The following is a 16,038-nucleotide window of genomic DNA, read 5'->3' as shown; positions in this document are numbered from 1 at the left end:
GCGTGCGTCCAGTCAGAAGGCTGCTGGAATAGTCTACGTGGTGGTTTGGCCAGGTGGTAAAAAGTAGGAGACAGAGCTAAGAGGATTTTTATTGTACTGGAGTATAATATAGATTTTAAAAACACAAAAATAAAAATTTTAAAGGGTTTTAAAAGAAATACGAATTCTGACATTTTCTTTCCCAAACTCAATAAGCCATCTTGCTCAGCCCTGGGGCAAAACCACACCTGGCTTTGGGAGGCTACTGTTTAACAATAACGGATTAGTTGACAGGTCCTAGTTTACCTGAATCTCTACCTGGCTTTCTGTTATGACACTTCTCCTGTGCTCACTTCCTATCTTTCTCTTCATCTTGCCAGGCTTACATCGCAAAACAAGCTTCCTCCATCGACTGGGTACATCTACACATACAGAGTTGTTGACTGCACGTAGGAATTCTCTCCCTGAGAAATTCTGTGGTCACTGTGTCAACCGAATCCATTATCTGGGTCCAACAGTTGGGAAATGGACTTGTTAGACCCAAATGTTATTATGGAGCTCAATAAAACAGGATTACGGGAGAACCCAGGCCATCTGCTAAAGCAAATGAGAAAGGCTAAAGTAGGCATGAGCTCAGCACAGCTCACAATAGACAAACACGGGGTTCTGTGCCCCTCCCTGAAACCTTACACTACTTCTAGACTACATCTAGAAGATGCCATTCTTGGGGAAAGAACCCTGACCTGTAGGCAGAACATGGGGTATATTTCTCAGACCTGGTCAACTCTACTGGCCACCACCACCCTGGGAGGGTAAGGGGAAAGGTAGGGGAGAGAACAGAAGTTCATGGAAGGCAGATACTTTTCAAACCAGATTCCCAAAGTTGAGAAGAGGTATCTGGGGCATTCTCTTAGAATGTTAGAGCTTGAAAGAATGCAGAGGATTCTTCACCCATGAAATCCCATTTTACAAAGAAACTAAGGCCAGGATTTGCCCAAAGCCATATAAGTATTAGAAAAAGAACCATGAGGAGGTGCCAGGGTGGCTCAGTCAGTTAAGCGTCAGACTTCAGCTCAGGTCATGATCTCACGGTTGGTGAGTTCGAGCCCCACATCAGGCTCTGTGCTGACAGCTCAGAGCCTGGAGCCTGCTTCAGATTCTGTGCCTCCCTCTCTCTCTCTGCCCCTCCTCTGCTCACGCTGTCTCTCTCTTTCTGAAAAATAAATAAACATAAAAAAAAAAAAAAAAGAAAGAAAGGAACCATGAGGAAAATCCAGGTCTTCTGATTCCCAATCTAGTGTTAAATAAACAAAAGCAATTTAATACAAAACCTTTTTTCTTTTTTAACATTGAAACCTTTGAGACAGATTGAAACTGTGAGGAAATTTTGTATATCTAGGCCTCAGATGTTCCTACAAATCTCTTTAGTTTTACCAAGAGCTCTGGAGGCTCCCCTGGGGCAAAATGGTCTCCTGGTATTAAAGATCTCTTAGAAAGTTCCACTGGGGTGCTTATGACTCACAAGGGTGAGAGTGGGGGAATTACAGGTACATGAAGACCAAGAAATACAAGCAAGCATTGACTTAGCAAAGCCTGAAATAACCCAAAAGTGGACTATATACTTCTTACTTACTTGGTCCAATTAGCAGGGCGCTAGATAAATTTTCAGTTTCAAAGGGGGAGACAATAAAAAGATTCTTAAAAATTATGAATATCATAATGAAAGACTAGAGTTTTGATCATCAATTTCAACCTCTTGGGCTACCAACTCTTTTACAGACTTGAACACTGATGAGAGAAAATACCTCTGAAATCAAGTAGAAGGTAAATATGTTGGTAAGAGGGTGCTAATGGAGTAATCAATAAAAGTGATGCTCTAGAAAATAAACAATCTTGGATTATCTGTCAAATAGGGGGGAGGGGGAAGGTGGAAGGTGGTCACAGGGCAGGAATCAGTTCCTAAACCACTGACATCGGTTACAACCTTCTTTTGGAATCTAACTTAACTTTCTGACTTTATTGCCTGGAAAGCTAAATTGGAGCTCATCTGCGAATACACCCTCCACGGCCACATCTGTGAAGAAGACTACAGCACAAACTGCGCAACAAAGGGACTGAGTCACAGAGAGAGAGGGAGGAGCCAAGACACCTGAAAGACATCCAGGCCAACCTCTTCATTTTACAAATAAGAACTGGAGGCCCACAGAGGTTAATCTGACCTGCCATGGTTTGGCTAACAACATAGGCCACCTCTCTTATCTTATACTCATAGCAAACACTGACAGTCAGTTGTTACATTTCCCCCCATCCCTTGCTGCAAGAGCCAGAGCGCTTCTGCAACCCCTCAACCAACTGGTCAGAGCTGATGTATGAAATGGAAGCCATTTTCCAATTCTGGACTTGCATAAGGTTAAAAAACAATGTTTGTAATACCTGCTCCAGTGTAAACGTGACTCGAAAGAGAGTGACTGGTCTACTAGTCACTAATTCACCTACTGTCAAGCCTGAGGTGAACAAACACAGTCTATGTAGTGTGACCATGTGTCCAGATTTACTTGGGACAGTCCTGGTTCACACCTATTTTCCCAGCTTAATATTTAATAATACACCCATCATTCTCAAAGCTGCCTCAGAATGAATAAAAATGACATGATCATCCAAATTCTACGTAACACTTAATCATCTACAATAATTATAAACATTTGTTTTCTGAGAACATGATGTCAGGAAAAGAACACTGAATCAGTTACCAGTAGGTTTCTCATACAAAAGGGCTTTCAAATAATATTAAATGCAAATAATCTTTGAAAGGGCTTTAGGGATCTCTACTGCCACCGATCTCTTAAATATTAAGTTTCAGTATGGAATCTTCTTTGAGGAAAACAAAAAGGAGAGCCAGAGGGAGCGCCTGGCTGGCTCAGTCGGTACAGCATGTGACTCTTTTTTTTTTTTTAATTTTTTTTAACGTTTATTTATTTTTGAGACAGAGAGAGACAGAGCATTAACGGGGGAGGGTCAGAGAGAGGGAGACACAGAATCCGAAACAGGCTCCAGGCTCTGAGCTGTCAGCACAGAGCCCGACGCGGGGCTTGAACTCACGGACAGCGAGATCATGACCTGAGCCGAAGTCGGCGGCTTAACGACTGAGCCACCCAGGTGCCCCGGTACAGCATGTGACTCTTGATCTCAGGGTAGGGAGTTCAAAGAGTTTACTTTAGTATTTTTTAATTAAAAAAAAAAAATTTTTTTTTAATCTTTACTCATTTTTGAGAGAGAGACAGAGTGTGAGCAAGGGGGGGCAGAGAGAGAGGGAGACACAGAATCCGAAGCAGGCTCCAGGCTCTGAGCTTTCAGCGCAGAGCCCGATGGGGGCTCGAACCCACAAACCATGAGCCGAAGTCGGATGCTCAACCGACTGAGCCACCCAGGCACCGCTTTTTAAATTTTTTTTTAATGTTTATTTATTTTTGAGACAGAAAGAGAGAAACAGAGTGCGGGTGGGGGAGGGGCTGAGAGAGAGGGCGACCGAATCCTAAGCAGGCTCCAGGCTGTGAGCTTTCAGCACAGAGCCTGATTGAGGGCTCAGACTCACAAACTGTGAGATCATGACCTGAGCTCAAGTCGATGCTTAACCAACCGAGACACCCAGGCACCCTGAAAGAGCTTACTTAAAAAAAAAAAAAGGAGAGCCATAGCTTTACAAAGTTTTAAAACCACAGGACTATCAGATCTCTCTAGCTCCTCCCTATTTTTTAAAAATTATTTCATGTTGTACTTCAGCCTATAAAAAAAAATCATATTATATTGTTGAAATAGAAGTCTTTTTAAAGAATAGCTCAGTCCTGTTTCTGGCACAAACAATTGTGCTTTTTGGAGTTTATATTTACTCTCTGTTTAGAGAAAAAGAGGAAGTAAAAGCTGAAATCTTTAAAAAAAAAAAAAAAAAGTACGTGCTGCTGGGTTTACACTATAGCAGCCAGTCATTTATTTAAGAGATGCATAAATTCAGTTTATTTGGAAAAGTCACTGGTCTAGAGAGCAGAATTGTTAGCTTTGTGGTCAAGAGAAAGATACTGATATTATCATGCAGAAAGTTAAAATTTTTATCTGGCTACTTAGAAGACTAGAAGTTTCCTTCTATATCAAGATGTCAGGAGGACTTCTGAGTACAGAGGCTGAAGATGGTTTTAACTGTTTCTTTTTGCTAATCTAGCTTTCTGATTTTCCTACAATGATCATAGTTTATTTATTAATGACCAAGAAAAAATTCCCCAAGCTACCAATCAACAGGTCATTCGCCAGGGTGGAGAGGTGGAGAAGCTAACAGGGTAAGCCAGGTCCAAGGCTGCTGGGAGGAGAGGCCTCAGAGGAGCTCCTAACTCCTAACTCCTACAGAAGTAGGTCTGGCCCCAAGAGCTAGGTGGAGTGCGGGGAGTAGGGCTAGCCCAGTGGCTTCCTGCTAAATAAGAGCAGGCATCCAGAAGTCCTACTACCGCATAGACCTCCTGACTATTAAAAGCATAGCCTTGTGGTTAAAGCCCCACCTGGGCAATCAGTGTGCCAGGGTAGGACACAGCGCTCAATCATTTAGTGGGTGTATGACCTTGAACAAGTCAATTAGCCTATTTCTGTTTTCTCATCTATAAAATAGGAATCACACTGCCACCTACCTCCTAGCATGGCATGAGGATTAAGAGGCGTGATTCATGGCAGGGCTCAGCATACAAGAAGATCACAATAAATGTAAGCCATTATTAGGTCTCTGCCAAGAAACGCCAGTCCTTGAGTGCACTCCCCAAATCATGCGACTGGATCCCAAAACAACTAAAGAAGGGTCCAAAGAATAAAGCCTTTCTTTTCCTTTCATCTTTGCTGAGGGCAAGGCTGCAGCATAGTGCCTGCTATAGACCCAGTGCCCTAGGGAGCGACGGAAGGATGGGAGCAGCCTATAAAATACACGTGTCCCAAGGCCCCACACTACGAGCTAGAAATCAAAGTTACAGGATTTCTAGTTTCTTGCCACTGCCACGGCTGCCAGCCACTGCCTTTGGCAAGTACATGGGTGACTCAAGTGTGAGCTAGGACTTGGCAAGGGGACACCTAGCCAGAAGGCCTCCAGGCAGGAAGCTCCATAAAGGGCCACCTGCTGAAACAGTTTGTCTACAGGCAGCCTTCGAGATGGAGGTGACATTCTGCTGTCACTAGCAAATTCAGGTAAGAATAGTGAACATTTCAAAGGTCCAAAACAGCTTACCATTCTGGCTTCATAACTTTGAAAAACGTTGGTTTTTTTTTGGGGGGGGGCGGGTGGTGAGGAGGGAATTGGAGACAGGCTGAAGATATGACCAGACACTTAAAATCACGAGAGTACCTTAACTAGACATAAAGAGCAGCCCCCTAAAACTCAATAGCAAATAAAATTTCAAGGAGTTTCATGGCTATCTTGAGCTAAAAGTCACTACATTTGTATGAAATAGAACTTTCTTTCCCAAACTTAAAATTACCTCACTTTATCAAAGATATAAAGAAACCTTCTAATGTCCTTCTAGGAGGACACAATTACATTAGTATATTAATTACATAGGTGAGTGTGTTCTATGCTGCTGATCCTGGTTTGCCTAGAATTTTCCCAGTGTTAGCACTGAAAGTCCCACATCCTGGGAAACCCCTCCGTTGGCAAACCAGGATCCTTGGTCCCCCGAACACTGCAAGAAAAACGGTATGCGTTGTGTGAAGAGGAAAACAGAAGAGACACGGTTACAAATGCAGAAGTGCTAAATGTTAAGTTTGTTTGTAGCAACAGCTCTCAGTTCCTTCTCATAGTAAAAAAAAAAGAAAGAAAGAAAGAAAAAAAAGTAATTTAAATTAAAAAAACAAAAACAAAACTAAAAATCACACTTGCCTGTCCCCTTTTAAAACTCTCCCAAAACAGAGTTCAGAAAAGATGTCTCCTCCTGGTGCATGACTGAGGTGCCAGTGTGGGCTGACTGTAGAGGTGGGGACTCCCATCAACCCAATAAGCTCCTCCACCCCACTCCAGCAGGACAGGAAATGTCATCTTCTTACATTCTTTCTTTTAGGCACATTTGAAAACAAACCAAGACAACTTGTGATTCAGGTTATCAACAAGAATGTGTCAGGGAAATCAGGATATCAAGCTAAAAATCCAAAAGCCATGGCAAAAATCAAGAATCACCTCACAAATAGGGGATTAGAAGGTGAGGGAGGGGGGCACCTAGGTGGCTCAGTCGGTTAAGCATCCGACTTCGGCTCAGGTCATGATCTCGCAGTCCGTGAGTTCAAGCCCCGCGTCAGGCTCTGTGCTGACAGCTCGGAGCCTGGAGCCTGTTTCAGATTCTGTGTCTCCCTCTCTCTCTGACCCTCTCCCATTCATGCTATCTCTCCCTGTCTCAAAAATAAATAAACATTAAAAAAAAAAAGGTGAGGGAGGAATTGAGAAGTGATTGTTTTACCAGCAGCAAAATGGAGAGTTAGGTGCTCCTCTACAAACTCTAAGGCAGAGACTCAGAGCAGGCAGCCCCCTACCCAAAGGATGGAGCAAAACTCTTGCTAAGTACGGATTTAAGCAAAGGGTTTTTAAGCCTTGATGAGGTTAGGAACCAGCGTCTAAGAATTTAGTTTCAAACTGAAAGGTAAGACTATATAAGGCAAGAAAGATCACACACTTCCTGGACTTGAAGCCACACAGAAACCTTTATTGCTCACGACTCCACCCAGCCCAGACCACCTCCTCACCCGGCCTTCTGCTGGCCTTGTCCCAAGATGGGCTGGCAATTCTTAGATGCTCCTGAATCTTAAAACTCCTTAGACCCCTTTGATGCATTTGGAGATGGAATCAAATGCAGGTTACATGACTTTTTTTCTCCATAACGATACTAGTTTCTTTGGGGAAGGGAGGAGATGTATTCCAAAACATTTTAAAAGACAAACATCTTTGAAAGTCCTACTCTGATAAATCCTGAAGAATAACTTTCTTTCTAAGACCAAGAAATACACTTTCCCCTACTGTTGATCTTGATTTAGGAGCGGATAACTTCTTGTAACCCTTTTAACACACCCAATGAAAAGACAGAGGTGTCTTACAACCACTAGCAAAAAGCACAGAAGCCTGGAAGGCAGGAGACAGGAGTTAGTTTCAGCAATACAGGCCAACAGCTGTGGTCCTTCAAGATCCCACGCTTCACTTCTTCAGATCTCAGTTTCTTCATTTAAAAAAATGAAGGACTGTCTTTAGCATCTCTTCCAACTCTAAAGTTCTCTGTGAAATTCTGTTGCGTATGTGATAATAATAATGTCCATTAGATTCATTTTTTGTGGTTGAAGACTTAGGAATTAAGAGACAAGTATAGTAACTTGGACCAGCAAAGATGACATGACCAAAACAGACTAAAACTGGAAGACTGAAAAAAACCAAATGTCTAACAGTTGTCAAAGTATGTGACTAAAAGGTGGAGAGAATCCTAGTATCAACTTACACTTTTAAATGCTCTGGAACCAAAGGGAACAAGTAGATTCGTCACAATTGCCAGCTGTTCTTCCTGCTAAATTTAAGGCTAACATGAGTTTTAACTCAGTGATCTCTCCTCCACAGAAAGGAAAAAAAAAAAGCCTGTAAATACTTAAGGAAAACAAACCAGAAATGTGACTCTCAAAGATATGAAAGCAAATCATTCTGGTGATTGATTGCATCTAAATGTCCTGGCTGGATTCTAACTGGGGACAGCAAAGCAACAAATGCAACCCCTTCAAGATGTATGAGATGTTAAGTATCAAGAAATGGCATGTTTGATAGGGTGTCAAAGTCAAGATTGACTCTGTGCCAACCAGGACCCCAAGCAGTGTTCATTTCACTATCCATAAATAAATGGCAGAAGGAAAAAAAAACAAGCTGTCTCCTTTTTTCGTGAAAGGAGCTGCAGAGTTCTATCATGCAACTTGGCTGTGCGCCTATGAGTGTCAATATCCTAAGAGCAGCAAAGTCTGCAAAGGTGGGGTGTTTCCATTCCCCAGACCTGCAGCAAGGACTGTCAGCCGAGTCAGCAAATAACCCCACTTCTCCAAACCAGCACTCCAGAGCTGCCCTGTGCGGTGTCTGAGCCAGGAAAGCAACAAAACTGACACACACAGGCACAGAGAGGGTGGTTCACCGCTGTGAGTGGAGCCCCGGGACTTCTCCTCCTGGGACAGACCGGCCAGAACCAAAAGCGCCGTCTCCAAGGGACCCCATCGCGCACCACGCACACACAACCTCTGGTCTACTAAAGAGGAAGTCAGGTTGTCATGTCAAACGGATAAAGACAGCTCGACCACACAAGAGCCGCGGTCTGGGCCGGTCTCTGGCTTGGCTCGGGGAGGGTCCCAGGCTGCGATCCTTTCTCCCTCTCCATACACCTCCCTCCTTCCCGCGGCGCGGACGAGCCTCCCGGCCGCCGGCACCGGCTGCCAGAGCCCACGCTGCGCAGCACGGTAGGAGCCGGAGGAGCACCTCGAGCCTCCCCTCCCCCTGCCCAGCCCGGGCCCGCGGACAGCGCACACCCGCGCTCATCTACGCACACCAGTGCACACCCGCAGAGCAGCACCCCGGCTGCGCCTGGCGCCCGCCGGCCCCTTCCCCAGCCCCCCGGCGCGCCGCGGGCACCGAGCGGGGCGCGCAGTTCCGACGGCCCAGGGCGGGGACGGCGCAGGGCAGGAGAGCCGCAGCCGCCGGCTTTCGGAGCAGCCGGCGGCCGCACACACTCCTCCCCTTCGCCGCGAGTAAACAGCTCGCGGGCGCGCTCCGCGCCGCGCCCCCATCCCCCCGCCGGGGCTCCGCGCCGCCCCGCGCCCGCGCGTCCCGCCCGCCCGCGCCGCCGCCCCCTACCTGGTCGGTGAGTTTGAGCACTGCCATTCTTCCGCTCCTTCGCGCGCACACACATACAGGTCCCGGGTCCGCAGATGTCACGCCAGGAGCCGGGGAAGCGGAAGGGATTGCCAGGGGAAGGGAAAAAAATCTGGCTCCCGAATTTGACAGCCCTCCCCCTGCTCCTCCTCCGCCGCCTCCTCCTCCCGCCGAGAGGCTGACACTGGCTAGTGGGGTTTGCAGCCGAGCCCGCCCGCCTTTATACAGGAAGTACCGGCTGCTGCCAGCCGGGCCGCCACTGACATCACCGCGCGCTGCCTCGCCGCCTGGGCCGACGCTGCCTCCTGCCGCCCGCAGCCGGGCCTCGCAGCCCGCGGCCCCCAGAGCTCGCCTGCGCCAGCGCCCGGCGCGCCGTGGGGCCAGACTGCCGCCTGCTTTCCGCGCCTGCACACTGCGCCCCGGCGTGCCGGCCCCACTGCCCTGCGGCGCCAAGGGCGTCCGCGGTTACAGAAGCCCCCCCTCCCGCCCTGGGGCTGAGCGTGGCCCTGCCTAGCCGCATCTCATACCCACGTACATTCACGGACACAACCTGATGAGCGAGCCCGGTGGACACACCCGGAGGCGCAAGAAAGGCTGCTACTCACAGGCCACCAACTTTAGCTTGAGAGACTGGGGCAGTCTCACTTCTCCTAAACCTCTCCCTCTAATTCGGAACCAGATTACCCAACACTCCAAATTATCCCACCTCGGTCCGGGGTTGTGGTTCTGGGGCTTTCTTTGTTTAATGGGGGGAGGCCTTGGTCACATTGTCATTCCTTAGCGAGTGTTCGTCACTTAGGAGGTGGGGGACAGGGTCTCTAGCCCTTCCACCTTGTTCTCCAGTTACCTTCCAGCTGGACACACACAAAACCCCCACGGTTAAGTTCAAACACTGGGTTTTGACTTGGGGAGATGGAGGGTAGAGCAGAGTTACTGGAAAAGAAAAGAAAATTAATGGAGCTTTTGAGTATTTTCACCAGTCCTGACTCATTCATTTCTACAAAATCCAGTTACCATGCTCTTCCACAAATAGAAGATTCGGCTGTCAAAAGCATGGGATACAAATACAATGGTAATATACATAAATCATGGTAAGTGTTGATACTTCTGGAATTTGTAGCAAATATTTTTTCATTCAACAACTATGTACTGAGTGTCTACTTTGTACCACATACCAGCTAGGCATAATATGAAAGGCAGGGAGCATAAACAGGGAAGATACTTAGTCTTAGTAGGTGTCCTACATAAACCACATAGTCACAGCTAAGGAGTCTTATCATAAACTGATAAGGGATCACTTGGGGGGGGGGGGGGCAATGCTTCTAAAGGAATCCAGGACAAAGGAATCAGACCAGACTGGTGGGTGAGGGCAAGCTTCCCTGAGAAAGTGACAAGAGTTGAGATTCTGAAGGAGGGAGGTAAGTAGGCAAGTGGGTGGGGTACTGCTCCCAGGTGGCCCTATGTGCCCCTGGCATACCATAGAGCAAACCTGCATTGAACAGCAAACCAGTGCTAGAGTTCTGGGTTAAGACCAAATAACCACCCTTCATTCATTCATAAAGCAAATACAGATTCTTCCTCCTACTTTTAGAGCCTCTCCAAAGATTCCATGTGGGAGAGGAGAGAAGGGAGGGGTAGCATTTGCTTAGCATCCTCATCTAACCATGAAGTTGTGACTCAGATCATACAGGCTAAGGAACTAAGAAAACACGCCCCTGGCTCCCCCTCCTCCATCCTCAGGAATGCTCAGAGACAGAATGTTTTTCTCAAGTCCTCCTTCAAACACAAAATAAATTGCATTTGTTATATCTGTGAGGCAGTTCTTCACCACTGTTGTTGGTATTTGTATTTCCTAATATCATCCTGCATGGCTTTGTAAGTAAACTGATTAGGACACAGAATTCTCTACTTAAAAACATAGGGTGCCTGGGTGGCTCAGTTGGTTAAGCGTCCAACTCTTAGTTTCAGCTCAGGTCATGATCTCCCGGTTTCATGAGTTTGAGCCTTGCATGGACCCTGCTTGGGATTCTCTCTCCCTCTCTCTCCTCCCCTCACCCTGCTTATACTGTCTCTGTCCCTCTCAAAACTAAATTAAAAAAAATTTTTTTTTTAAAAACATAGCCATCTTTCAGAAAAGGGATAACAAATGATTTTATTTAGCAAATACACGCAATATCCACTTTGGTTCATCATGGCCATGCCTATACATAATTTCTTTGGACCCAATTTGAAAGGAGAAGGGAGCTTTTCTCAACCCTATCAGACCCATCACCTCCTTTTGCAACTATTATTTTTAGTACTCCCTTTACTATCCTGAAATGAAATTCATAGACACTATTCACTGCCTGTGCACATTTCCCAAGAAGTCAATATAATGCTCTAATTATATAGTAGAGGAAAAATAAAAAGAAAAGAATTTATAATTAATTTTGTATTAGAAGACAAAAAATATTAAGATGCTTATACTTGTACGTATAACCATTGTGAATGAGAAAACTGTAAGTGCAGACCAATATGAATGTGTTGTAGTAGCAACTCAAATATTAACATCGATGTTATCAGAAGTGACATGATTTTGTGAAAGGCTGAACAGTTTTGGGTCAAGTTCCAAACAAAATAAAGAGAAAAGGGTTGGGTTAAATTTATTGGTATGGGTGCATTTACCATAAAGCCTGGATTTGATGTGTTAGTTCATACACTGAAAGTGACTCTAACGATTTAATTGGTTAGCTAAAAGTTAGACCCATTGGTGGTCTATATTCAATGAGATTGAGATGCCAAAATGTCCCTGGTATAATGTAGAGGAAAAAATCCAAAGGTTCATGGAGATGGCAATGTTGGAGTGATTTTATGTGTAATGTATATACCCAACCCTCAACTATATACCCCTAGAGACCCAGATGATGGTGTTTATAGTAAAGCACTGAAAAATATATTAGAAAGGGGAGCACCAGCAAAGCTCTGCAGTACTGGATTTGATGGTGGAAGATGCTTCTATTGAAATTGCTCCCTGATTTCCAGGACAGTGGGATCCTGGGATTGCAATAACCAGGTGACAGCACTTAACTGGCAGGGACAGGGTGGACATATTTACCTCAATGGACAGCAGGGGCAACATCAAGAGTCAAAGGTCGTGACCTACAGGGATATTTACTAATGCCCTGGATGGCCCTAGGAATGAAATAGATGGAGAGACTTCTGAAATATTCCTTGATCTCTGTACCAGGCAAAACTAGGTCTGCTGCCTGAAACCTGACTTGAGCCATCAAAATGAAAAGTCATCCTTTTCAACCAGTTTTCATACCTCAGTCAGTTCACAGAGCCCCTTGATTGAAAGGGAGGCTGGTTTCCTTAAGGAGGACCTTGCAGCATTGCCAGAAATATATATGACAAATCTTCATCCAGGCCTTTCCCAAAGGAACCTGATGTCATTTGTCAGAGTGAGTGTGCACTGGGAAAAAGGAAATACCCAGATATTTCAGGGACTACTTGATACTGTTTCTGAATAAATGCTAATTCTTGAGGATCTAAAATATCACTGGGTCCCCCAACTATTGTGGAGATTTATGGTAATCGGGTGATAAATGGAGTTTTCACGCAAGCACAAATCACCATGGATCCAGTAGGTTTGCAGACCCAGCCTGTGGTTGTTGCCTCAGTTCTTGAATATATAATTAGAATAGATATACTAAATAAGCGGCAGAATCCTCATATTACTTGTCTGACCCACAGAGCGAAGGCTATTGTGGTAGCAAGGGCTAAGTGGAAGCCTCTGGAAATTCCTCTTGCTATCAGGATAGGAAACCAAATCCCTGGAGAGCTGTAGAAATTAGTACCAGCATAAAAGATAGGGATGATGCAGCAGTAGTGATACTATCACTTCCCTCATTCAATTCGCCTGTTTGCCCTGCAGAGGCAGATGAATCTTAGAGAATTCCTATGAATTGCTGTGAACTTAATCATATGGTAAAGGCAGTTGCAACTGCATTCTATCCGTGCTATCTTCACTGCAGCAAATCAACATAATCCCGGGGACCTGGTATACATCTATGGATATGGCAAATGCTTTTTTATCTATTCCAATTTGCACCAAAAGCTGTTTTCTTTTCTGTGACAAGGCCAACGGTCCACAGTCTTTATAGGATGGAAACTTCTGCTCTCTGACATGATCTAGTCTGCAGAGAATTTGATCACTATAGTAAGACATCAAGGGGTGATCCTGAGAACCACTGTTACTGCAGTGATAATAGCCTATGGTTTCAATAAATCTGCCCAATTTACTATATCACATTTCACAGGGTTTTAATTACTTAACTTCTTCCTTTTGAATTTTCATAAGTATAAATACACACAAAATGTATATGTATGTCTATATATTTATGGGTGTGTGTATATAAATATGTGAATACATATGCATATATACATATGTGTCTATATGTACATTAACATGTAAACATATGATGCTGTGGTGTCCCACCCAGTTTCTACCTTGGGGACTAAAGCCCATATCCCCCAGCTGCTGGGAGTGTTGTCTGCTGACAGCTTAACGTTAAGCCTTCCCCAAGGCATTGACCTCAGCCAAAAATAACTGCCTCAGCAAAGGGCTACAACCCCTCCCTAGAGGCTATACACATCAAATGACTGCAAGAATGTAAAGCCAAGGCTCCCTTGCCTCAATTCAGGACATCTCTGAAAGGACATCTTAGCTCCAGAGCGCCCCCCCCCGCCCAGGGATCAGCTGAGGCCTATGCTGCAACAGCATTGCAGATCAACTCCTTCTGGCCAGTCCAGCGTCCCTCAGTTCCCACAGGTGGTGTTCCTAATAGCATTGCAAATCTCCACTTCAGACACCGTTTCCTGAGGAACCCCACCCATAGTTCATCTCATTTGTAAATAAATCAGAACCACCTTCCTGGCCCAACTGAAAACCACAAGCAGAGCTATGTAAATGATTGCTGAATGTGATTAAATTTTGGATGAGGTTACCTCACTATCTCAACATGCAGACTCTTCTGTCTTTTGCAGCCTTTGACCGAATGGTTAAGATATAGGGGGTCCAAGGGGATCTTGGAGCTAGCAAGTGATCCTTACAAGGCATAACCAAAGGCCTGGCAATCTAGGCTAAGGAGATAAGAACATTTCATCAATGTAATTTATATATATATATATATATATATATATATATATATATATATAAGCACTATTTATCTGCACACATACCATACTTCCTGGACCCTAAATAGCCATGGAATTTCAGTTTGTACCAATTGTTTAGTAGAGCCTAGTGGGGAGAAGATGAAATATTTCTACCCTATCAAATGATCCATATTTAACATGTCAACATATTTAAAGCACTTTATAACAGTACCTCGTACAAAGTGCAAGATGAAGGTTAGCTATTCTATCTGTTGTATTCAAATGTGAAAAGATGCCACCTTAGAAACAAAGAAATACGGTAGGTTTTTAAAAAATAAATATCATAGGGGCACCTGGATGGCTCAGGTGGTTAAGTATCCAGGTTCGGCTCAGGTCATGATCTCACAGTTCATGAGTTTTAGCCCCACAACGGGCTGTCTGCTGTCAGCACAGGGCCCATTTTGGTTCCTCTGTCTCCCTGTCTCTCTGCCCCTCCCCCGCTTGTGCATGCTCTCTCTGTTTCACAAAAATAAGCATTTGAAAGGAAAGCTTTAAAAAAATAAAATAAATATTATTAAGTTATTTTTGGTGGTGATTTGTTGAAAGTTATGTTCTTTATTTAAAACAGAAAATGCCTTCTTTGACTGTTGGTCTTCACTGTCCTTGACCACACATGTATAATCAATAGCATTCAGTTAAGGATTTCATACTTTATTTGCTATTATTTGTTTACTGTATTTAAATGTCTTATGAGTATTAGTCTTCTATAATCTATTATATTTTATTCTGCATATGTGTGGTTTCCCTCATCATATTAGAAACTCCTAGTGGTCACTAGGCATGCCTTATACTTCTTTGGTGTCCCATATAGTGCTGGATGTTAAGTATAAATTCAATAAGTAATGGCAAACTCTCTGACTTTAAGAGCATGCAAGTGGAGGAAGTATTAGCTGGGAACATAGTAATTCTACTCAATATATACTGATTTTTTTTTCTTTAACTACCTACTGAAAATCCCACTTTTCTACCCAAAGTGTAAAATTCAACAACACAAAATAATTCCAGAAGTAGAACAGAGCCAAGTAGAAAGAGCTAAGTTACTACAATAATGTGGCAATAAAGTATTTAAATTTTGCCTGTGAGTGATTGCTAAAATGAATATGGAATTTGCTCTGGGTTAAACCTCCCATTGTTTACTGTGTTTTTTTAAATTCTATCTCATTCGCTTTCAACTTAAAAAAAAATTTTTTTTAATGTTTATTTATTTTTGAGAGAGAGGGAGAGACAGAGTGTGAGCAGGGGAGGGGCAGAGAAAGAGGGAGACACAGAATCCGAAGCAGGCTCCAGGCTCTGAGCTGTCAGCACAGAGCCCAATGCGGGGCTCAAACTCATGGACTGTGAGATCATGACCTGAGCCAAAGTTGGTCACTCAACTGACTGAGCCACCCAGGTGCCCCTGCTTTCAACTTTTTAAGACAGCTTTCTAGGAAAAACAAATAAAAAACAGTAGAGGGTGAGAAAGTAATATTCCTGTTAGAAGATGAAGTGAGGAGGGATAACGTAGAGAAAAGAACGGAAGAGGTGAAGTCAATGGAAGCCTGAGGCTCCAGGAAGAGAGGAAAAACCCCAGCAGGCACACTTTAATATGCAATGGTGATCCTTCAACCTCATTGGGACACTAGAATCTGAGGCACTCTCAACCTTCTGCTAGAAAAATGATCATGCTAAGTCACAAAATTTGCTAACTCTTCTGCTTCGCTTGTCAAAAAAATATATATGGCTTTTCTTTATTTCCACTTTATGACCCCCTCCGCCCTAACTCCTCTGAGCCCACTCCCCTGAAAACACAGCCACTTGGAGCAACTCCATTCCAGTACAACGTGACAACATTCTAGTTTTGGCCCAAAATGCATTTCTGTGTCTTAGCCCAACCCTATATCTCCTGATCTCCAGACTCACCCAACTGACTATTTCTCATTCAAATGCTTCAAAATCACCTCACACCCAGCATGTCCAGAAAGGAA

The 16,038-nt window shown here is 44.3% G+C and overlaps 1 protein-coding gene across 1 annotated transcript in view; it reads right to left on the bottom strand.

The window, feature by feature from the left end:
- The window catches only part of ANKRD44 (ankyrin repeat domain 44), a 327,806-nt gene extending 318,750 nt beyond the window's left edge, over positions 1 to 9,056 (bottom strand). Inside the window, exon 1 of the mRNA XM_047870045.1 lies at positions 8,861 to 9,056. Within this exon, the coding sequence (XP_047726001.1) occupies positions 8,861 to 8,887 (27 nt within the window). The 5' untranslated portion in view covers positions 8,888 to 9,056. The remainder of the gene's footprint in view (positions 1 to 8,860) is intronic.
- Between the last annotated feature and the right edge of the window lie 6,982 nt (positions 9,057 to 16,038).

This window comes from Prionailurus viverrinus, chromosome C1, assembly GCF_022837055.1.
Source record: "Prionailurus viverrinus isolate Anna chromosome C1, UM_Priviv_1.0, whole genome shotgun sequence".
In the NCBI taxonomy this organism is placed as follows: domain Eukaryota; kingdom Metazoa; phylum Chordata; class Mammalia; order Carnivora; family Felidae; genus Prionailurus; species Prionailurus viverrinus.
Note: the sequence above shows the minus strand (reverse complement) of the source record. Positions and strands in the feature narration are given on the sequence as shown.